Source organism: Poecilia mexicana, unplaced genomic scaffold (genome assembly GCF_051168715.1).
Source record: "Poecilia mexicana isolate PSO_F unplaced genomic scaffold, ASM5116871v1 scaffold_1, whole genome shotgun sequence".
Classification (NCBI taxonomy): domain Eukaryota; kingdom Metazoa; phylum Chordata; class Actinopteri; order Cyprinodontiformes; family Poeciliidae; genus Poecilia; species Poecilia mexicana.
This window is the reverse complement of record NW_028263370.1, coordinates 3,973,686-3,998,087: the sequence shown is the minus strand read 5'-3', so window position 1 is coordinate 3,998,087 and position 24,402 is coordinate 3,973,686. Positions and strand designations below refer to the sequence as shown.

The following is a 24,402-nucleotide window of genomic DNA, read 5'->3' as shown; positions in this document are numbered from 1 at the left end:
TCCCCTCCTCCCCCAGGCCCCCCGACAAGCTTTTAGATTATTGTTTGAATACAATAGATTTACAGTTCTATACATTTGTTATGTTTTCTACACCTGTAAGTGCCTTCCTAAAATCAGGACATTATCTGAAAACCAATGCACAGACTGTATTGTATATAGGCTACGATGGGAATAAAAATTGCTTTTCTGACTCTTTCTTCTACATTTTTTTTTTTAATTCTTGAGGGGTGTGTGTTTTTTTTTGTTTTTTTTTTTTGTTGCTAAGCTCGTTAAATGTGGGGCCTATTTGGAGTTATTCTGAGCTATTTTGTCCCCTTTGTTTCTCTTTCTGCTCTAAGCATTTTGTGCTCCAGGAATCCCCGCGTCCCCTCCTTTTCACGTCCAATAAATGCGTATCGTGCCTTCTTGACCCTCAGACGTGTTTCCCCATTCGGGCTAAAAATTTATGTGAGAAACACAAATCTGGTGCAAAAAAAAAAAAAAAAAAGAAAGAAAAAGAAAAAAGTTTTGGGCCAGTTTCTCCGAGCCCCCTTTTTTTAAATAGAGCATGGCTTTTTGTTCCGCGGGACTGCGGGGCCGTAATTTTGAGCGCAAAGCATGAAAAGTGGGGACAAATGAGCAGCAGTTCCCTGATGGGACGAGCCACAAAGGAGCTGGGCCCCGGTCCCCCGCAGGCAGCAATACTGAGACAAGTGTGTCCCACCGCACAAAAAGGACGCAAACGTTTGGAAGCCATATGGTTTTTGAAATTTCCTCACAATTTCAGACAATTTGATGGATTGAGTTAACCCTCCTTTTAAACAGTTTAACTGGCTGCGAACAAAGGCCATAATGCCTACATAGACTCCCCCCTTCATGAGGGCATCTGCGGCTATTAAAGTCTGGGCCCCTTTCTGTGCCTGCATGGCGTTTTGAACAAGTCAATGAATTACAATGAAAGTGCCTCCCCTCTTTCTTTCTTTTTTTATTTGGTGAGCCGCTTGTCTTTATCCGCTTTTTAGCCCTGGAATAATATGTTTGACTTCTGTCCAAGACCGTTTTCTAAACAAAAAAATGGATTTTGTTGGGAAAGGGTTTTTTTTTTTCGTGTGTGTGTAGGTGTGTGTGTGTGTGTGTGTGTGTGTGTGTGTGTGTGTGTGTGTGTGTGTGTGTGTGTGTGTGTTAAATAGGGAAGCCATAAAGAGTTTGGGCCTGTGACATTTCTGCCAGAGTCTGGTTAGGGAGTCCTTTTGTTTGTTTTCTTCTCATCTTGGCTCTTTATTTCTTTTGTCTTTAAGGAGTTTAATGAAGCTGAAAACATGGAGATGTGAGAAAGAGGCTGTCCTAAAGGGAAACTCAAAAGACCGGCCTCCCGTTTAACCCTCTTTGTTAGAAGAAGGGATAAGTTGAGCTGTCTTCTTGTGACTTGTTTGTTTGCCTTTTTCTCATTTATTCAAAGGACTTCAAACAAGCCCGCCGAAAGCTTTACGGGCCAGCAGACACTTTATACGAGCTCGGTTACTGTAGGCAAATTAGACCTACAATATGAAACATTTTGATATTAACACAATTTGATATAATATTGTAATTTCATAATATTTAATAATATTTTCGATGGGTGGATGATATATATATATATATATATATATATATATATATATATATATATATATATATATATATATATATATATATATATATATATATATATATATATATATATATATATGTTCTGAATCCAGCATATTTATAAAGAGAGAGCGTGTTAAGCCAGGCTAAGTTTATGGATTTCACTTGCTTATTTTATGAGTGCTTGTCAGGCGGGCCCCGGCGATAAGTAATACTACAGTCTGAGGGACCACTTCGTGGTAATTAATCTGGAGGTCTTAAGTGTATTTCAGTATTTCACTTCGAGATAGAGGGAAAAAATCACTACTTCAATCGGCCGGAAAATTGAAGTTTGATGCATGAGTCCCTACTGAAACAATAGTACTGGCCTCTCTCTTTTCATCTTGTTCCCCTCCCCTTTTCATACTCTCCCCCTGCTCTCTTTCTGCACCTTGTGGAAAGCGGTGTCAGGTGAAAGTGTAAAGTACAATTTGATTGATCGTCTGGTACTTTTCACCGCGCTCAAAAGGACTGTGTGAACAAAATTATTATTATTATTATTATTATTATTATTATTATTATTATTATTATTATTATTATTATTATTATTATTATTATTATTATTATTATTATTATTCAACATCTTAACCTTAAGGGTTTTCTTCCTGCTTGGAACTACCGTGGAGCACTCCATATTTCTAAATGGAGCCAAAAAATGTAGAGTTTTAATCATGGCCTTCCTGTGGAGCCAGTTAATACTTCAAACTTCAATTTTACGGGCGATTGAACTAAGCATGTTCCTGACAGAATTGATGTATGTATTAATTTCCTTTAACTGTTGATTAATTAGGCTGCGCTGAGGGCTCAAATGGAACGGTTCCTTCTGAAATTTGCATATTAATCAAATTCTAGTTGATCATTCAAATAATCAAGGCTGTGTGATTTCTGGGGCGGAAGCCGGAGAAACATGAAGAACGGATAATACATCCTCATAAAGATGTGTGCTGCAGAACTGCTCTCTGGGTGCTGAACTCAAGCATCCAGGAGAGGAATAGCTTGTGTGTATAAAAGTATGAGGTCGAGGTTTTTTAGGTGATAAATAACACACCAGCAGAAAATACTACATGTTATATATATATATATATATATATATATATATATATATATATATATATATATATATATATATATATATATATATATAGTTACTTACAAAATGATGGATGGCTAAAATTCAGTGTTATACAAGCACTAGTTCTGATGGATGATGACGAAAACGGTTCTCCCCACTCTTTTCTATCGCATAAGCAGTGGTAACCTTATTATTGTGTTATAAATACTGTACATCACTGCAATAATAATAATAATAATAATAATAATAATAATAATAATAATAATAATAATAATAATAATAATAATAATAATAATAATAATGATGATGATGATGATAAAGACATTAACCGAATGTGAACAAATGTGAACATTTAGGGGGGGAAAACAACAGAGAAATAGATGAGGAATAAATAAATTACTGATTATGATATGAAACAGGCCATTTTATTCTGAGCTCTATGAAGTCAGATCAAAACAAAAACCTGTTACAAAAACGATTCAGACAAAATTCAGTTCAAAATGCAGAAAAGAAGATCATCTTTGACTCCATTTAGCTGCGACAAAGAGACGAACAGAGACACCTGCTGGTGAATGGAAGACTACAGTCACCGCAGTGTGAGACAACGAAAGGATTTCTTTAATCAAACGAGTTAATCCTTTAAATTAAGGCAGGGTTACAGTTATATAAGGTTTTAACGTATTCAAATTTTTAAGGCAGCGCATTCTGGCTAATACAAAGGCTGCTAGATTTAACAATAAAACTGGGATAAAAACAAAACTTTATCGCTTGTCATATAAAACAGTTGAATGTAGTTGCATTATATGATACAAGTTATTTTAACAAAATGTGTATCTGCTGCCGCTAGTTTGAAGGAGCTGTGTACGGGGAGACAACAGGGAAGAGGTGTGCTCTGCTGGAGACTGCAGCTCCAAACCAGATCGTGAGCTGGCTTTAACCCACCACCATATGTCTCTCACAAGAGGTCCAAAAATTTCTCAAACATGCATTTTTGAGTCAAAGCAACACTCTGGGTATGTTTTTGATGAATGAATAACACCATGCCATGATATAAGGCTCAGAAAATTTGGATTTTGCATAATACACCCCAGAACCTGTCATGAATCCTTCAAAACAGTCGTTGTTAATTCTGGTATCACGTCAATAAAAGTAATTTAGGTAATCCTAATTAATTTAAAACAAGAAAAAATAGATTTGATGTCAAACAGTTTGGGGGAATAATACCTTTTATAAAGTTTATTCAAATATCTGGTTTCTACTATCAGTGAGGAGTAGCTTTTGTCAGTGGTTGTTTGTGACACAGAATCAAACCTGGTCCCTTAAGGTGGAATCTCCAATGCAAAGAAGAAAATATGGCCCCTATCTAAAAAAAAACAACTGTTTGGGGCCACGTTCAACTTTGGGGTAGCTCTGATTTCAATCAAAATTTCTTTATAGTTAGATGGAGAAATGACTTCTTCTTCTTCTCCTTATTATTATTATTATTATTATTATTATTATTATTATTATTATTATTATTATTATTATTATTATTATTATTATTATTATTATTATTATTATTATTCTCTATTACTTGCCACTGAAATCTGCAATTTCGGATGGACTTTGTTTACATTGTATCTACTTGACCTGCGCAGTTTTACGCAACGCGCTCTACGTCGCTGACGTCATGACGCCACCAGTGTCGGGCGGCATTTTGAAACAAACACGGACATTGTATGTTTTGTATGTTTAGAAAAAAAGTTTGGATTTACTGAACATGGTAAGATGTGACCCCGTGAGTTGTACCTTATTGATTTTCGTGTTTCTGTTTAATTCTGTATTTTTAATATCTTATGTTTATGACAATGAACATCGGTCCGTGCTAACTGACGCCGCTCTTTAGGCAACTTTTCTCGATTTATAATGTAACGTGACTTTGCGCGGACACTGTTAGCCGTTTGCTTGCGGTTTTCTGTGTATTGAAGCGGGTATATAATTGTCATGTTTCGGCCTGTGTTGCTTCCTCCTGCAGGGTGAGGTCCGGGCAGACAGAAGAGCTGCTGGACAGCTCTCAGAGGCCGCCGAGTCGGAGCTGGTGCAGCAATGTGAGGAGCAATTTGCTCAACTGGAGAAGGTAAACCATCTTTCCGCTCCATGAAACTTTAGAGCAAACAAACAAATAATAAATATTGATGTCATGTTTGTCTGCAGCTCCAGAATGAAATCATACTGTGTGAACCAGACATCTGTGAGAATCACCAGGAACAGGTCAGATGGTTAAAGGTTTCCATCTTCTGCATTCATCCTTGTATTTCTATGAAAACGAGTCATTTCTGTAAATTTTCGAGGTCATTTGCTGCTTTGACACACCTCAGTCAAATAATTAGGATGTTAACTGGATGGTACAACAATGACTGCTTTGCATTTTGAAGGTGGGACACTTCCCTTTGTTTATTTATTTATTTTTTTTAGCCACACTGCACGCCATGCAAAGCTATTCCAGATTTCACTCAATAAATAGTGTATTAAATAAATTAGCATAGTTACACACTTACTCATTTTACTCACACAAACAAAAGCATAACTTCGCTCGCCGTTTTGCACGTAATGTGTGCAAACTGAGGATTGTAGTCCTGCTTCTGTGCAGCAGGTCTCCCTTTAGCTTGTTTTAGAGGGAAAAACTGGAATGAAGGTCACAAACTTCCAGTTCCCAGATGATGACTGGGAACTGGAAGTTCCCAGTCATCATAACCAAGTTCTGGTTATTCGCATTAACCAGAACTTGTTAATGCGAAGACTGTTTTTAGTTTGTCACCTTGTTTTGCGCTTTGCCACTGTATCTGTTTTTGTGATTGAATGATTTATTGTGGTGGTGCCTAAAGCTGGTCCTTGGGACTCACTGTCCTGCATATTTCAGATCAGTCTTAGGATGAACGTTTGTTGGACCAATCAGTTGTTCTGATAATTAATCGGACAAAATTTCTGCACATTTTTCATATAACTTATAAAACCTTTTTATATACAATATTAGAAATGCATTAAAAGATGCAAATGTCAATTTCTTAAAAAAAAAAAAAAACATCTAAATAAATACTTCTGCCATCAACAGGAGAAGAGCTCAGCACTTCCTGCTTGACTTAAAATCAGTACAGGGTAGAGATAGTGTGTTGATTGATTTTTGGATTACCCTATTACAGATTGGATAGCAAAAGGTAAACCAGGTGAAGATAAAACTGTCACTTGTTCTGATTAGCACATATTTACAAACAAAGAAGGTTTTTTTTAAATGCAAAATGTATATATTTTTCTTTTGTACAATTGCGGCTCAGTTAATGCTCTGAATATGTTCTTTAAACAGCTTTGAGTCTGTAGTCTAATCGATTACTAAATCAGCTGTCAGTGATTAATCTGATTAATCGTTTCGACTCCAGTGCACCAAAGGGGTGGTATGATGGAAAAAAATATTTCAGCTGTGTTAAAATTGCAACTTTTAGAACCTTGCTTGTAAGTTCACAATTGGTACAAGTTCATTCTTGCCTGGTTCTTCAGTTGATTTGTATGTTGTTGCTTTCAGGTTTGCTTATTTAACTTGACTTTTTTATTTTTTATTTTATTTTACTGTGTATTTTCACATGTAACAGTCAGTAAGCAGACTGGCGGCTACAGATGCTGAACTGAAGCTGTGGATGTCCATGCAGCCGAGCTGTAAGTCCTCACTTCTCCCACTGCAATGAAACCATTGCATCATTCTACTATTTACAGCCCGAATGTTAATATTAATATCACACACCACAGTCTCATTGCTATCCTACATCTTGTATTGCTGTTACATTTTTGTCGAGTTTGTCATGTAAGGAAAATAAAACGTTCAACGATGTCAAATTTGACTGAGTTTAAATGTTTTTGTTGACTGATTTTTTTTTTTTTTCTTCTTTTAACCTCCTCCGCAGCGCTTGCGGCTAACGCAGAAATTTTACTTCATGCAGGAAAAGATGAGGTGTGTCCATGTGTGAAACAAAAATTCCTTAGAAATCATAAAACATTCCCCTCCCTCCCACTTTTCTCAAAACATGTCCCACGTGTCGTCCTCTGCAGATGCTCAAGCTTTGCTCCGAACTGGAGATGGTCGTTTCTTGTTGTGAAGCCAAGAGAGACAAATTGAGAGAGACTAAAGAGCTGTGCGTGACCTTTCCATTACCCGGCAAAGCTTTCCTTCACTACTTTCTGCTTCATCAGAGCACATAAATGTTTCCCAGGACTGAATGGACGAGACCTTTCTGTGACTTCGCACTTTGTGTTTCGCCTCGTGCTTTACAGAGAGCAGAAATGGCTGGAGGAGAAGAAGCAGGTGCTATTAGCTGCCAATGATCATATCGAACGACTTCGGGTGGAAAAGGAGAAATATTCAGAGCACAAGTGAGTGCGATGGCAATGTGACGCCAAATGAAAAGAGGCATTCGAGGTTCCCATGCGGCCTGGAAGGTATCCATACCTGATTTATGGATTTTCCAGGTCTGGATAGGTTTGGCGGGAAAAAAATATGTTTCATTCCAGGAGTATTCCCTATTTAATTGTATAAATTAAATTGCATTTAATTTATACAATTAATTTTTAATTGTATAAATTAAATAGGGATCCTTCCATCACTCCACTAATCTTTCTCTATGTGAAATTTTTGTTTAAAGTGCAAAATGTGAAGGAAAGCCTGGTGAAATTAAGTATTTATAGATTACCGCAGTGATTCTCTGGTTATATTTATGTTCCTCCAGCATCCTTCTGGAGACAAAGGCCAAAATCCAGAAAATGAAGGCTTATCAGGAACAGCTGATGGAGTCGCTGGGAGACATTCTGGAGAAACATGTCCCTCTCCCTCAGGACGAGTCTACTGCCAGCAAAAAGAAGAAGGTGGGTTAACCTGCCGCAGTGTGGATAATAAAGTGTTTGTTTTATATATTCCATTTTTTAAAATGTATTTTTTATTTTCAGAACATTCCCCTGAAGATAAGTGAGGATCTTGTTTCCCTCAGTAAAATTCTTGAGGTGGGTGTGCGATGTCGTTCTATTTTAACATTGACATGTTAAAACAGTCAATATTTCAATAGTTTTCTACTTTTTTTGTTAACAAAATTTGAGTTAATCGCAAACAAAATCAATATTGTGAATATTTAATTATTTTTTCTTAATACTAATTTATTCCCTGTTGTTCTACTTTACAAGATAATGTAAGCTGTGGCTGTTTGCTGTTTCAGGCGGTCATAAAAATAGCTCAGACAGTGAAAATAAGTAGGGGTGCACCGATTTATCGGCCGGCTAATTTCCTTAATTTTGGAAGATCGGTAATCGGCTGATTTTTACATGTGAAGCCGATCTTATCCGCCAATGTTATCAACCTTGGCAAAAGTCTAAAAATCACCCACTGTGCTTTTCTTTTCTCCTGTGGGAGAGGTTTGACTGACAAACCGGCCGACCAGGTCATATCTGTACATTTACAGTTAACAATAGTCACCCTGTTGTTGCCAGTTCAGCAACTTTCTTGATATATTCAGCAACATTTCAGACAAAAAACTGGCATTGGACAAAATCGGAATCGGTAATTAGGCTTTTTAAAAGATCGGTAATCGGTGCACCCATAAAAATAAGTAATTACATCAACATGAGCTGCAACATGTAGCTTCCTTTTTGGTTTAGCTAAATTGGTTCTAGTGCTAAACTAGTGCAAGTGTTTGCTTAGCATCAGTTCTGATTTCACCGCTACAAACTATTACTGTGGCACTGATAAACAGCGCAAGCAGTCAAACTGTAGTCAGTGCCATATGTAAAACTCAGTTAGTTGCACTTTTGTTCTACTTTTATTAAAGACAAAAACAATGAAAACACAAAGCTTCAATGTTATGAAAAGGTTTTCATTTTATCCCCTCCTTTGTTACTTTACTATTAAAGTAATTTACAATGTGAAACAAAGGTTTATCAAGGTTTTATTTTCTCTCAGGTCTTTAGTCTTTGCTTTAGCCCTAAAAGTGTAAGAATGAGAATAAACATGTAGTTAAAATCACTCATTAAGCTGCATCCTGGAGGTTTTTGGTAACCGTGATGAAGCTCCTTGTTCAGTGCATGGCCTGTTTTTACTTGACATGTTTGTTCCAGAACAGTCTAAGAAAACCCAAATACCTCTCTGTCGACAACACCTGCAGGTTCTTATGGACAAAGTCATGAACACGCCGCACGACCCTTATGTTACGATAGATCACACGTTCTGGCCACCGTACGTGGAGATGCTGCTTCGGTATGGGATCGCAGTGAGACACCAGGAGAACAACTTCAAGATCCGCCTGGAGACCTTCTTCTAATTGACTGATGTTCAAATTTTTACTTTTTAATTTTCTCAAGCACAACACATCAGTCAGTGTCTTTCATTTGTGTGTATTTGAGCCCTACAGTTCTTTGACAACCGTCTGAAGAACCGAGACAAGAGAGTTACTTTTTGTAAATATGTATTAGTTATACAACTCATTTCTGTTTGTGTTAATTTAGTTCTTATTGCAATTATAAGATATTCTGCATTTGCATGGGTACCATGTGCTATTTTGATAAGTCTGAGATTTTAAAGTTCTTGAAGTGTTTGTGATCTTAGCAGATGTTTTATTGTTGTTCACCGCGCAATAAAATAAAACGGGATATTCACTTCTTATTTTGGCATAAAAGCTAGAAAAGTTAAATTTAATTCAAACTATCAGTCACCTAATTCTAATAAACATTTTGTCTGTACTTTATTAATATTTGTTTCTGAATGTTTATGCTTCTTTAATAAACACATTTTTATGTGCTTTGCTAGATTACTTCATTGATGTGTGTGTATATACATTTAAAAGACAACACTGAAGGTAATTTCCAAAATGCATTTTTAGTCTAGCAAATCAAATGTGTGCCTCAAATGATACTAAATATTGATGCTTTATACATGAATTTTATGCATTATAGTACTCGCTTGATTCATAAACCAACTATAAAGGCTTTTACTCTTATAACATCTTGGATTCTTTTTCACCTGTAAGCGTTATCTATCAAGGTAAGTGAGTAATGGTAACTGCTTTACTTAAAGGTGATTAATCTAAAACTGATTTGCTGATCATTTATTTTTAAACACTAAAGTTAAATTGATTTCCAAATAAAAATACTTAGTATGTGTTTTTATTGGTGCGTTCAGAAAATTCTCAATAGTAATTATAATTACTATCCAGAATTTTATTGTTTTACTAAACATATAAATATAGTGGAGTATAAAATGTCAACCTAGTGTCAAGAATCAACGGAACAGACAGCAGCTAACTTGTAAAAATTATTTACTGTAATAATTTAGAAACCATGTAAACGTTCTTAAAAATTTAAAGCGTAGTAATCAAAACGTATGCCACTCTAAGCACTGCGTCAGATGACGTCAGAACGCTCACCCAATCCGATGAGTCCGCCTCGTCAGCTTTAGGATTCCTGTGGGCGGAGAGGAGATTCCGGTTCCGGGTGTCTTCATTTCCCAGTCGGAGGTTTTCAGACCTCCGATTATGATATTTTACCATAAAACTTCTCTTCACTGACGACTGATTAAAATACCGATTGCTTCACTGAAACAAGCCCCGCCGAAGCAGCAAACATGACGACCCGCTCGGAGAGAGAGAAGGCCCAGAAACTTAACGAGCAGCACCAGGCCATCCTGTCCAAAATGCTGAGGGAGGAAGACAACAAGTACTGCGCCGACTGCGAAGCGAAAGGTGCGGCGTTCACTCCGCACAGTGTTTTATTGGTTTTGTGTAAAATGTGTAGTCCTTTAAATCTATCGGCAGAGAAATAACAGCACCGCCTTACCGTTGTGTTGCTCTTCTAAGCTAAACGGCTCAAACTGGTCAGCTGACATTTCTTACCCCTAAGCTAAACTAAGTTGCTAAGCAGCGAGCTAACTTCTGTAAATCTACCTAAGCTCCCCCGCTGCTTCCCTGCACCCGCCGCTTTAATGAACACCGACTCATCTTCCCTAGAAAACCCTGACTTGTTTTCTTGTTGGGACACATTTTTATTGCTTTCCGTTCTGGCACCTCAACATGATCGAACATGTTGGTCTCGTTCCTCTGGAAACGTCTCACGTTATCACTGTTTTCCGCCCTCAACAGGTCCAAGATGGGCATCCTGGAATCTGGGAGTTTTCATCTGCATCCGGTGTGCAGGCATCCACAGGAACCTGGGAGTACACATATCCAGAGTGAAATCAGTCAACCTGGACCAATGGACCTCAGAACAGATCCAGGTACTGTTTCCTGTCTTTGACTGAGGTTAGCAAAGCTTTCAAACGCATGGGAGGAGTATCATCTCAAAGAGCCTTTAAATGATACCAGGACATAAAATTCTGGGGAAATTTATGGTCAGTTAATTTATATTGAAACATGTGATGAATTTAAGACATTGCCATAAAACATTAAAAGATTATCCTCAATATGACGTAGCTTTTTATAGTGGTTCCACATATTTATGTGTTGATTTCTAACATTCGTATTAATAATCAAAGAGGTTACATTAGTTTCAAGAGGATGCGACATTAGTTCTGTAAAAACTGGAATATTCAGACCTTGACTAAAAAGGCATTCAGCTTCCATTAATTTTCAAAAGAAGAACAACTAAATTCTTAACAATAAATTAAGTACTTTCTTTTTTTTTTTTGTGGAATCTACACTTTGTATCAGCTAAGTAGGTTTGTTCTTATGTATCCTTTTATTTGCTGGAGCAAAAACTTCAGAAACAAACTCCCTTACAGTCTTTGCCCTGCTTCTAATTACCTTGTCTGTTAGCTGTCTATTGATGTTGCAGTGATGCAATGTTTAGCATTTAATTATTGTTTTCATTTTTGATGTGCAGACTCAAAACAATAAATAAATGCTGAACACCAAAACTTTGATTTTGAAATTTGATGTGTTGTTAACTGACCCAGGTCTAGTTCACACACAATTGGCATGATTTGCACAAACAGTTTGTGATTTGTTATTAGAGGAATGTCGTCATTTTGACTAGATTGTATTTTTCCTATTTTATTTTTCAATTATTTTCTGTTTTCCAAATCCTAGAGCATCTTCAATCTTGACGCAAAGTGGTTGAATATTGCACCCTTCTCTAATGAATCTTATAGGAAAATAAGTTACTGCTTATAGCTTGGTATTTTCAGCTTACTGGTAAATAGAAATCATTATTTTCACCCCAGTTCAAAATAAAACAACAAAACAACTTTATATTGGCTAAATAAAATAAGTAAGCTATCAGGAATATCAACCAGCAACCAATATTTTTTAAATATAGCCACTAGATGTACATATAAAAAATACAATATCATGTTGTTTAGCCTCTAATTAAAAGCTCTAATTGTAGCTATGGGAATCTGACACACCTGCCACAGAGATTTGTTGTTTGTTGTGTCATTTGAATTGAAAGTAGCAAAGAAAGCACTGAACTGAACAGCAGCTGAAATCTGATCCTAGCGAAGAATTCAAAAATGTTTCACTGTCAAAACTACTGGATGTGAATTCAGGATAATCTACAGACAGAAAAAAACTGCATCTGCCCCTTTCAAATGTTATTATTATTATTAGTCTAAATATAGTTAAAACTAATGATCATAATCCTGAATTGTCGATTTGTAGTTTCAAAGCAAGTTGTATCATCTTGCGTATTTAAGCTGTGCTTTACAGAAATACTTCTGGAGAAACGAAGAAGGCAGGGAAGCCTAATAACAATAACTGCTTTCTCAGTTATTGTTTTAACATTCTGAGATGTCAGCATCGACAAATATGTGCTGTCCATCAGTTTGCCATTTACTAACCACAAATAAACTTCTAAGACACAAGAATGGTCATGTGCTGTAATTTTGTATTAAAACCTTTCAATAAAGGTTTTAATACCTTTATTAAAAGGTATTAAAACCTTTTAATAAAGGTATTAAAAGGCTTTAATACCTTTATCTCCACAGTAAAGCAACACCTTGCATCATAAACCTTTGTAGTTTCTAACCCTTCATTTATCATTTAAAATTTCCTCCTCATTGCCAGTTTTTTTTTTTTTTTTTGGGAGTAAATTACCATCATAATGAGCACCGGAGCCATAACGCAGCTAGAAAACACTTGGTGAAACTTTTAAGCTACCCAACTTCAGGCTTTTTAATATAGACGTGTTGGAGAAAAAGGAAAAAAAAAAAAAAAAAGCCCAACATCGACAAAGCTCTGCCAAACAAACTAGATGCAAAACTGCTGCTTGTACTTTCAGGCCTGGCGGAGCAGCAGAGACTCTGCTTCAAAGGTCCTTCTGATGACTCTGATTTGATATCACTGAGCTTATCTGGAGTCTTATTTGATTGCTGACTTTACACCTTTTTATTTCCCCCTTTTTCCCCCCCCCAGAGCATACAGGAAATGGGTAACACCAAGGCCAGGCAGCTTTATGAAGCCAACCTTCCAGACAGCTTCAGAAGACCTCAGACAGACCAGTATCTTTTTGCTGTCAGCTGACACAGAAGCCCAACTTTCCCATGCTCTCTTATGGTGTCTGTGTTCTGCATCTTTGTTGCTCAGTTTCCTCCTTAACTGCTTCCCTCAGAGCAGTTGAATTCTTCATCAGGGATAAATACGAGAAGAAGAAATACTACAACAAGAATGCAATCATTAGAAGCAGTGTACGTATTAAGCATCCATATAAAGCCCCCCCCCCTACACAAACATTGGCACCTTTGGTAAAGATGCATAAAAAGCCTTAAGATTAAGTTTATCTTCTTTTGCAGCAGAATAATCTCATTCTGAAGTTTTAAAGAAATTGTTTTGAACAAAATTGTTGGTCCCACAATTGATGAGGTCGCCAACAATTCCTGTAAAATGAGTGCAACTGAATAATTTTTCAAATGTACATTTAAACGTTTTACTTTATGAGCAGACTGTCTGCACAACCTTAGAAAGTCTAAAATTAATATCTACAATTAAGGCTTAATAAGTCTTAAATTGGTTAAATAATGCATGTTGGCCTTAAATTCGATAAACACAGGTCTTAAATTTTGTTGTGGCACAACTATTTTATCTCATATGTAGCTTTTTTTTCTCGTGGGCCTTTTCTGTCAAACAAAAGTTTGAGTTGTGCGCCGACATCTTCATTACGTTTTGTGGCTCACCGTGGTTGAGACTGCCGATAGCTAGCTGCTAATATACCCTTTCTAGCTAGCTTTGGGACACAATCAAGACAAAAAGTTAGAACATATTTCAACTTTCTTGTGTCTCGTCTACGTTGCTTCCTGTGTGTCGAGCCGTTAGAGCTCAAATTTATTCTTTCATTTTCACCACTGGCTCTCTCCCGTTGCCAACCCATGAGAGGCTAGGTTCATGCTCTGCAAAAGTGCTTTTAATATTGGCACTATGGGGGTTAAGACTAAAGAGAGCCACATGCAGTGTGATAAGCAAACTGCATATGCGACCCAGATATTTCACATTTGACTATATAGACACAGAAGTCAACATAGTCACTCCTAAAAGTGGAGAAAAACAAGAGAACTTACCTTTGGAGTTAGAGGTTGATTCAAGAAAGTTGCCCGCATCTGTAGAGTAATGATTAAAAGGTTAAAACTGCTTAAACTTTGACCTCCCACAGTGAGGAGGATGGTGAAGGAGGTAAAATTAAAAACTCCACAAGTCTCAGGAGGACAAAATAGAAAGGCATCTTAGGAGGCATTGTCGCATGGTTGCCTTAGCGACAGTTTGTCTTGAGCCCGATTTATGCGTCTCATCAGAGAAGGCTGAAGATAAAAGTGGTTTCAGTTGTTCAGTGTTTTTTGTGTCTGTGTCGTCAGCCGAAAGATAGTAAGAAGGAGAAGGAGCCGGACAGAGGGAACAAGGTGTCTTCTTACACCAAGGTGAGTCTGGAGCACACATAAACTGAGTTGTTTTCTGCTTTTGCTGCCTTTTAAGTTTTCTTTAAAATATATTTTGCTCTCAGAGTGAAGAGTCCAGGCCAGCTCCCAAAATAAGTCCTGCAAAGTCTTCGGAGCCCCCTGTGAACCTACTAGGCCTCGGTGAGTGTAAAATGTGCAAACTCAAATATTATTAGTTAGAAATGTAGGTTTAAAAACATGCTAAACTGCATTGATTCCTGTTTTATTTTCATTTTGCTTGTCATACACGCGTTGGGACTGTAGTTGAACCACTGCAGGAATATCTTGTATTTACAGTTGAGCTTAGTAAAATGTTGGTTTTTGGCCGTAGTGGCCGGTCACGGTGTTGCCTAATAGTTGCCGTTTACCCCGTCTGTGGTAGATTCATTTTTCACACTTTGTTTTGATCGAGCCGACGAGTCAGAGAGAAAACTTCCTCTGCCAAACCCGATCGGAACAGATACGTCGCTTTAGCCGGCATCATTTGCATTAAGCTGATATATTCTGATTCCTCTTATGATGCAGCGAAAGACTTTTAGCTTCCAGCTAAACTTTATTCCTGCTGCTTTACACCAGAAACGGCTGAATGCTAGTTGGTGTGTTTGTGTTCAGAAGAGGAAGTGCTAAAGCTGCTGACGCCAGGCCTCTAACTTCTTGTTTCGATTAAAAACCCTGATGCAAGTTTAGAGTTTCACATGATCTGCAGCTCAGTTTCAAATGCAACAAAAAGCAAAATAGATTGGTAGCAGTGACCTGGTTAGGCTAAATAATAAAACACAAGAGGCCTGCATCTTGAAGAAGGTTCAACATTTAACATTGAAGGTAGGGTTTTGGGGTGTCTGAAAAGCCTGCTCTCAGATGGGGAAATGAACTCAGATCTTTCTAGCTATTATAAATGTGCATAATTATGCAAAATGGTCAGAGGAGGAACAAGGGAACCAATCATATTAAAGAAGGAAAGGGATGCTCCCTGACAGGAAGCAAACGTCAAGTAACTGTGTAAAATAATAGACTTGCAGAGAAATCACCGAAAAATGGAGGGATTGAGTCTGACTTTTTACACCTGGCATTAAAATCCATCCAGAGTGACCAGATCTCTGAGTGACCAGATCTCTGAGTGACCAGATCTCTGAGTGACCAGATCTCTGAGTGACCAGATCTCTGAGTGACCAGATCTCTGAGTGACCAGATCTCAGTTACTTGCTTCACCAATAGGCTCTTCTTTTAGTGGGCTTTCAGTAACACCAGCAGCAGATTCTCTTGACGTTTTTGTAAAATCAGATGCTTAAAACCGAGTGCGATATATCCTTATTTTGAGCTGCAATTTGCAACAGTATATCAAATTGCACTCGCCATGAAAATGTCAATATGGGCTACATTGTAACAGCAAAAGTTTGCTTTGATGCAATATTTGATGGGTTGTATTTCATAATAGGTGTTGTGCACTGCAACTCTGTATGCCGACTCTGTATTTACAGATGCTAAAGTTCACCAAGTGTGACGTTAAAGTCCTGACAGTGGAGGGCAAAGAGAAGAATGAGGGAAAACTTGAGTTAGTTGTGGGTCAGGAAAAAGTGTGAAAGTGTAGAAGAATGTGGCAATGATGATAAGACTTGTCGTTAAAAAAAAAAAATAAGTAGTTGAACAGTTTTGATGTTTCTTTTTGCTTTGGGTTCACTGCTAACACAGACCACTGCTACTGTGAAAATATAAATGATATCTTTCTCAGCAACATGGTTTTATTTAAGCGGTTGTTTGTGGATAGTACTTGCTGCTATGAAGCAACTTAGTTTCTCTAAGAGACTAAAATCCAAATGCCGTACTAAGACAGTTTCTGCTGCATTAAACAACAATTACAGCCTGGTTAGAAACCAGCCCCTTGTTCTACACTTTGCTTCATACAGAGGACCTGGGCTCTCCGCTGTTGAGAAATGACTGTTTGCTGGAGGCGTGGACTCTTTTTGAGGTTTTAAATTTTACATAATTGCTAACGTTTGTCCGTAATGTATGTGATGCGCCAGTTCGACGCTAAGAAGTTGACTGGAAATTGCCTGCTCTGTATACAACTGTAAATATTTCCCTACAGCCAAGGTAGCTGTGGCAGCCTTTGGTGAGCCAGCTGATCAGGAGCAGGTGGGGGAGAGAATATGACACACGTCTCTGTGCTCCTTACAACTCCTGCGACTTCAGCACTTTCTCTGCTACATCAGAAAATGAAATTTTTACATTTTTCGGTCCGCCCTCAGCCCACGCTGTGTTTTTATCTTCGGTGCTTCTTTTCTAACCGCACCGATTGGCCCGAGGTTGGCATCTCGATGTACGTCGACCTCCCAAACCTCTCCGCAAACACGAACTGCTGTGAATCGGGTTAGGTTTCAGCCCCGAGTTGCCATGGCGACAAACAAACCAGCTTTGTCATGCTGAAAATCCCTGAACCTGAAGTCGCCTCAATAAGCCTCTAATCCTGCCGTGTATTACAGATCTGCGATCGCACACAGACCAGCATCAAATGCAAACAGGAACAAGTCGTCCGTGTTGGTTTCCTCATGCCTCTGGCTCGTGCTGAACCGCCTGCTATCGAGCCGATATCTGTGTAAACGTGAATTCACTTGTTTTTTGTTTTTTTTGTTTGTTTGTTTTTCCAATTGAGTGATGGGACATTGTCAGATATCATTCCGGTCTTATTGTTATGCTCCATTTCTGATGAATACAGGCAGAATGAAGTGAAGAAGCAGAAGGCTTTTCACTGAGACGAGGAGGAATGCTGCTCCCTCTGTCGAGGCTGTATTCCTCCTGTAAAACCAGTTTGCTTTCCGTTCTGCCACAGACACGCCCGCCGCTGCAGCATCAGCTAACAATGGTAGCACAAGCACAAACCAGAACAATGACCTGGATATATTTGGCCCCATGGTGTCCAACCCTCTGCCGTCATCCACATCTGCAGCTCAGTTTTCTCAGGTAAAAACGCCCGATCCAGTCGTGACTCAGCAGCAGCAGCAGCAGCAGCAGCGGTGGTTTCCTGCTGGTCAAACTTAAAAATAAATGTGTTGGAGAAAAAGTGGTAACTATTGATATTGGTTGAAAAAAAAATAAAAGAGCAAAATTTTACTCTTCATTAAACAGTCGATGAAGACTTTAATGGTGGATTTTCTTATTAGAAGTCCACATATTGCTTAAGGTTCGGATAACAATTCAATTAAAAGATGCCATTAACTCTTCCACTTATTATCTTGTAATCTATTTGATGCAGATGTTATGGGACCATATTTTCTGCATGCAGAAAATGATCTCATCCATTATCTCATGCGTGAGATAATTTAGCCTGTTAGTGAAAAGACACGTACGTCCAATCAGAGAACATTTAACATCACTGATGATGCCACACACAACTTCTATGAAGTTTTTGAAAGAACATATGATGTTTCAAATAACTCTAGATTTAGTATAATTTAGTATAGTCAAATATACACATAATTGTCCCCATAAGTTATACTCAGTCATATATTAGTATTAAGTAATAAGTTTCAGGGATGATTCTGGTTGGATGTTTACCACTTTTTTTTTTTTTCATTGATTCCAACTCAGTTCAACAGTAGTTACTAGTAAACACTATTCATCAATCCCAAATGCTCATCTGGTTTTGGAACGAATAAAGCAGGATGAAGGATATGGCTCAGTTCTTCTAAATTATAGTCTGACCAAAAGAAGGTCTGATAAAGAAAAAAAAAAAAAATATATATATATATATATATATATATATATATATATTCATGACATTTTATGGCTCAAATGTCATTAATATTTGGTTTCGAGTGGCGCTTTTTTAACAGAAAATATTTTGTTTTTGTTTGTTTCAGTGCTTTGCATGCTTTAAGTGAACTCTGTAGAAGGAACACTTTTATTTTTTATCGATAAAAACAAAATACATTTATAGGGGTTTTTGTTTTTTTTAATATCAGCTTTCTGTCGTCCTTCCAGGGGAGCTCCGGTACCACGGCCAGCACTCCGACACAAGCTCCGGCTGCGGGCTGCGTGGGGGGCGGAGCCAGCTCAGGGTCAGGGCAGGCCGACCTGGACCTGTTCAGCGACAGCAGTAGCGCCGCTAAAGCCGAGGACGGGACCAAGAAGCCGCTGTCCAAGGACTCGATTCTGTCGCTGTATGGAACAAACAGCATGTCCCAGCAAGTCCCTGCTGGTGAGAACCAACAGGCCAAAATAAACATGTTGTTTTTTTTATGACTGAAATTACCCCAGCAATAGTAGTCAGGACATATGGGGACATGCACTGGTGATGGCTAAGATGGTTAAATTGGTAATTCAGTTTCAGCTATTATATCTGACAAATACAGGTCAGATGGATGTTTATTTGCTCAGTGTGAACTAAGGATGCAAACAGTTAATCTAATGAATTATTAAGTAACAATTAGTCGTAAGCTGATTAACATTAGTTCCAGTCGATTAACGAATAACATCCTCTTAGGCCTTCTTTCAGTGCTTCACCTCCATCCAGAAGATGGCGCCACTGGTCATCCTTAGGCGAAGCCAGTTCATACAGAAACAAATATGGCGGAGCAGTACGGGAAAGAGAAACAGTCCGATCAGAGTCTGTTGTGGAATGCAAATTGCACTTTATGCCATTTTGATTTAAAATTTAAACAGAATGAAGTGAAACTCCTTAAGTTTTACTTCAGTAGTGCAGGATGGAGCAGCGTTAACTTCTTAACCAAAAACTTATGAGCTACAAAGTTGAGGATGTGGTTTTAAGAAAATGGCCGCTTATTAATTAGTCATTCTGCAATCATAAGATCAGTCAACTTTATATTAACTTTTTAATCGATGACTTGCAAACCTGCTGTGAACTTTTAAACTTTTTCTTTTGAATGAAAGTCTGAACGTTTTTTTTCAATGTTAAACTTCCTCAACCGTCTTGTTCTCTTCTTTTTTTTTTCTTTCCCCCTCGTCAGCCGGGATGTTCATGGGCCCCTCTCAGATGCAGTTTCCTGTTCAGGCCACCCCGGGTTATCAGGCCTTTCCAGGCATGGGAGCTGCTGTGCCGCCCACCACCGTCATGGGTGCGATGATGGCCCAGAGCGGGGCGGCCATGATGGGGCCCAATCCCGCCATGATGGTGGGCATGACGATGCCAAACGGCTTCATGGGAAACGCGCCCGCCACCGGAATGATGGGCATGGCCCCCAGAATGATGGGACCCCAGGGTGCGCCGATGCCTGCAGGCATGATGCCCGCTCAGGGGATGTACGCCATCCAGCCGGGACAGCAGGCTCAGTGGAACATGGGTCAGGTACAGCCACCGTAACTCTTTTTTTTTTTTTTTTTATTGAGAAAACGTCTGTGTTTACAAATACAAAGAAAAGCAAATGAATAGAACAGAGAATATGAGAAAAATATGCCAGAGGTGTAGGCCTTTACAGTAAATATACAAGTGCAGAAACAATAAAGTAGAAGATATTACAGACATGACAAATTAGAAACATTTGGTGGAACATTTGGACAAATGTAGTTAGATTCCTTAACTGAAGCCGTAAAAAAATGCTGTTTTCTTCCAGCATTAGTATTAGTACCTTTACCAAGAAAATCAAAGATAATCATGCTCATACCTTAAGGAAAATTGCGTACCAACATTACAAATTAGCTAATGACAGGTGGAACTCGCCTCATATCATATGCCCACACTGTCACTCAGTAACCACTAGGTGGCAGCACTTCTACAACTTCAGAATTAGTATTTTTTTCTGCAATTTTTATTTTTCAAACTATTTGGAATACTGAAACTTTAAGGTAAAACATCCAGAGTACAATAAAAGTGTTTATTATTATTTAGGCAAACTGCTGCACATGGAAATGCACAAAAGAAGTGTAAAGAAAGCTTTTCATCACACTTTGGAGATGATTAGCATGTATTCTGGTTAAAAAGGAACTCTGAATCACTGCCGCATTTTTAGTGAAGTTGGGAAACAATGAAATGTGGACACCCTGGTAAACCTAGTAAATGATGTGTGAAAAAGCATTTCTTGATTCATTGCCCAGCCTGTTTCTTTTTCTTTTTGTTTGTCTTTGGTTTTCTTTTTTTTTTTTTTTTTTTACTACTTTTGTTTTTTTGCTACCTCATCATGGGAAAAGGGCTTTCAAGCCTAACCTTTCTAAATATTCAAATATTTTAATAGTTGGCTAAGAATCTGTGCACTTAAGGAAGTTGCAGTTTGCTAGACCAGGTTTAAATTTTAAGTTGACAAAATTGAAATTTGCTTAATCTGTAAGGGGAAACAAATTATTACAATATGTTTTAGACTTAATGGGGGTATTAAATGTAAATCATTTTGGTATGTTGAGCAATTAAATGTTCTTTAATTTCTTAAATTAGTTATGCTGACATTTTAGAAACCTTCCATCTCATTCCCTTTAAACTAAATGTAATCTGAACAAACTACACATCTTATGTACAAAAAACAAATATATATATATATATATATTAGTGATGTGCCGATCAGGTTTTTTCCTGCCGATACCGATGCCGATCACCCATGATGGCCGATACACCGATACCGATCACCGATACCGATCACCGATACCGATCACATAATTATTATTTATTTATCTTTTATCATAAACACTACCGGTTACATTATGTGGAAAAAGGAACCATGAATTCACCTTAATTTAGACAAAAACTTGTTTTTGATAACTTTTTCCAAGAAGAAAACTAAACAAAACAGGCATTGTGCAAATTGTTCTGCTATTGGTAATACTACCTTTAACAGACTGAAAACATATGAAGGCATAAAACCTCTCAACATTGCCAAAAAGTTAAAATATAAAACTTAACATTCAAAGGCAAATACAGGATCCATTACAATAAACAATCCAGAGTTACTGAATGAAAACTTCCTGTTAGCATGGCGGCTAGCTGATTACTGCTAGTTCTGATTGGCTGTTTCTGACTGAGCGGAGTAATTATGCAGAACAGGGAGGAGATCGATTATTTTTTCAGAGATTATTTGTCTCATGTTAGGACAGCGGAAGTTTTAATACGTAGGTAAAATTTATTTTTTTTAGGTTAGATGTTGCAGCTTTAAGCAGAGGTTCGGTGTGAGAGTCACTACCAGGTGGAGCAGAAGCGAAGCTCCGTCTGTGAAATATTACTACCTGTAGCAGCGGTTCAACAGGAGAGCAGAACCAGCGTCTTACATCGCAGCTCGAAGACAAATAATTTTGCGGGTTATTTGTTTAGTTTTCTGACCGTCATGCTAATCCGGGTGAGTGTTTGTAGCTGTGCGCTGCTTTACCTGCTATCTGATCCTCCGTATGTCTTTTTTACTGCAGTGAGCCTCGATGTAGCCAAACTCCGTCAAGTATCTCATTGTTTTTATGTCGTATTAGCTTCGTTGTGTTGATGCATTTTGACGTGCTTCAATTTTCCGCAGCAACGCGCAGCAAACTTCCCCATTCACTCAGTGCGTTATAGTTGCACATCGCTTAGGATTTGTTGTTGCGCGTTTGCGCAGAGTGAAGGAAAGAGGAGACCAGCTGCACAGGCAGGCTGCGAAATGAGAAGTAGGTGATCGGTATCGGTAAAAGAGACAATGATCGCCGATCATGCACTTTTTCACGAAAATCGGCCCGATCGATTATGATCGGTGACCGATCGATCGGTACACCTCTAATATATATATATGTGTGTGTGTGTGTGTGTGTGTGTGTGTCTGATTGTGCCAGAAAGCTGAAGATGTTCAGATGTTTGGCAGAATAATGAGCCACAAACATGCAGCACCAACGTTTCTGCACATTCCAGCACAAAGGGAAAATGTCAAACATCCCTCTGTCAGCATAACCAATAATTTTCACCAGCAGTTATTTTATCATGTGAATTTTACCCTCCAAATAAAAAACTCAAACTAAAGGTTAGATTTTTCCAACAAGCGTGGGATGAACTCATTTGAAAGTTTCTTTTTCACACATCTTTTAACGGGGGTCACGGTGAACTTGTCTGAGTCTGAATTAAACATGTTGCTGAATCTGGACACAGCTGGACTGGTGCCGGTTCTGTCCGATGTTCCTCCTGACCGCCCTCCGTGTCTTCCCCAGGTGAACCAGCAGATGTCAGGGATGACTCTGAACGGCGCCGGGGGCCAGATGGCCTTCGGTCAGCCTCCTTCAGCCATGGGCGGTTGGGCCGCCGCCGCCGGATCCGGTCAGACTCTGAGCACGCAGCTATGGAAGTGAGCCATGGAGCGGGTCGGGGGGGGTCGGGCGGAGGAGGAGTCAAAGTCCCAGAAAGCGCAAATGATCATTTGTGCTTCTCTGGACCTCGCTATGAACTGATGCCCCTTTCCATCACGGACCAGCCTTCAGAACACGACAATTGTATCTCTTTCTTTTTTGTTTCCCTCTTTCTCCCTTTCTGTCTCTCTTTCTCTCTATTGTGTGAGTGAATTGGGAGAAATACAGGATTCCACGATTGGCAGTTTCTGCCTCCTAACTTTTTATTTTCCTTTTTTGGAAAAAAAAAACAACAAAACAAACAAAAACAAAAAAAAAAACAATAATATAAGGAAACAGTCCCAACATTGACATATCAGTAAAGCTGCAGGACCAGTTACACAAGCTTTTATTGTATCTCTGTATCAATATCAGATTATAGAACATTTAAATAATTAGTATTTAAAGGGAGGAGGTGACTATCAAGGCAGTCAGTGCGGCTCCCAGATGTACAGCGCTGTATAACCTTCTTTTAAAGTACCTGTGGTTCCCCTATAAAATTAAACTGGTAAAGCTGATTGCACTTGTGCGTCTTATGTGACTAAAGTTCTGATCTAAACCATTAAGAAATTATTTAAAGAAATTGTCCAACTTTTAGAAGTGACTCATTTTTATGTAACATGGAACTTTGGTTCACCCTTTGGAGCTATAATATCTTTAATCCTTTTGATTGTTCCACAAATGCATTTGTAAGGTTAGACACTGATGTTGGACGGGGAAACTTGCCTTCTGGGTCTCTGCTCTGATTAATGCCAAAGGGGATACGTTGGCAGCATTATGCATAAAAGCGTTGAAATATTCACGGGGGTAGCTCGCATATTTTGAGAATTTTGAACATAAGTTACGTTATGAACATACTCTCCCAAACTTGCAAAAGATTTGGATATATCATGCAGACACAGTGGTGGCATTTTCTGTCAGGGTGTGCACTTACTGACTGCCAAGTGTGTGTCGATCATTTGCAAGTAGTTTTACTGTTGGAGATGTGAATTTAGTATTTAGTTCAGTCTGTTTAGGTGGTGAACTTTGAACACAAATGAATTGAGCTGCACTTCAAACACTCATTCATGCCTTTATAAGTCTTGCTTTGTTCACTGGTAAACACTCTCGGAGTCCCCTGGCTGTTCCAACAAAGCATGGAGCAGGAAATTATCTGAAAATACTATTATTGACTTATATTAACATTTGTTTGATTGGAAACATGCAAGTGTGTCAAAAAAAAGGAGATAAATGCTTTTTCACAGAGGTGTAACGTAAAACTTAAACACATAATTTCTGCTTTCTTTAACTTAAACCATGCGGTAAATATTAGTTCTAAGGTTATATCAGGAATATACTTTAGAGTTATCAGATTCTGTCTTAAGCATGCATGGATCAATTCTGTCTGTGAGGTTTCCAGCATCATCTATCAAACTCATCCTGAAGTCACCGCTTTGCAGAAGCACTGTGAAGAAATCTGGACTGGATTTAGCATCTGTCAGCGAAA

At 38.3% G+C, this 24,402-nt stretch overlaps 2 protein-coding genes across 2 annotated transcripts; both read left to right on the top strand.

Moving 5' to 3' along the window:
- The first annotated feature begins 4,365 nt into the window (after positions 1-4,365).
- On the top strand, positions 4,366-9,537 carry cenpk (centromere protein K). The gene is made up of 10 exons (XM_015013194.2): positions 4,366-4,481; positions 4,734-4,835; positions 4,913-4,969; positions 6,343-6,406; positions 6,652-6,698; positions 6,797-6,879; positions 7,019-7,117; positions 7,471-7,606; positions 7,688-7,741; positions 8,893-9,537. The coding sequence occupies exons 1-10, from the start codon at positions 4,479-4,481 to the stop codon at positions 9,046-9,048; spliced, it is 801 nt and encodes a 266-aa protein (XP_014868680.1). The 5' UTR covers positions 4,366-4,478; the 3' UTR covers positions 9,049-9,537.
- A 648-nt stretch (positions 9,538-10,185) lies between these two features.
- LOC106912397 (stromal membrane-associated protein 1-like) lies at positions 10,186-23,434 on the top strand. Its single transcript, XM_088010288.1, has 10 exons — positions 10,186-10,464; positions 10,861-10,994; positions 13,129-13,214; positions 13,325-13,400; positions 14,559-14,621; positions 14,705-14,780; positions 17,467-17,597; positions 18,618-18,834; positions 19,604-19,941; positions 22,743-23,434. The coding sequence occupies exons 1-10, from the start codon at positions 10,347-10,349 to the stop codon at positions 22,878-22,880; spliced, it is 1,377 nt and encodes a 458-aa protein (XP_087866414.1). The 5' UTR covers positions 10,186-10,346; the 3' UTR covers positions 22,881-23,434.
- The last annotated feature ends 968 nt before the right edge of the window (positions 23,435-24,402 follow it).

Excerpts from the sequence above, each read along its gene's own strand:
- cenpk (XM_015013194.2), top strand. Across the intron at positions 6,699-6,796 it reads TTCATGCAGGAAAAGATGAG|ATGCTCAAGCTTTGCTCCGA; the intron begins GTGTGTCCATGT and ends CGTCCTCTGCAG. Across the intron at positions 7,607-7,687 it reads CTGCCAGCAAAAAGAAGAAG|AACATTCCCCTGAAGATAAG; the intron begins GTGGGTTAACCT and ends TTTTATTTTCAG.
- LOC106912397 (XM_088010288.1), top strand. The coding sequence starts at position 10,347 with ATGACGACCCGCTCGGAGAGAGAGAAGGCCCAGAAACTTAACGAGCAG. Across the intron at positions 10,465-10,860 it reads CGCCGACTGCGAAGCGAAAG|GTCCAAGATGGGCATCCTGG; the intron begins GTGCGGCGTTCA and ends CGCCCTCAACAG. Across the intron at positions 13,215-13,324 it reads AGAAGACCTCAGACAGACCA|AGCAGTTGAATTCTTCATCA; the intron begins GTATCTTTTTGC and ends TGCTTCCCTCAG.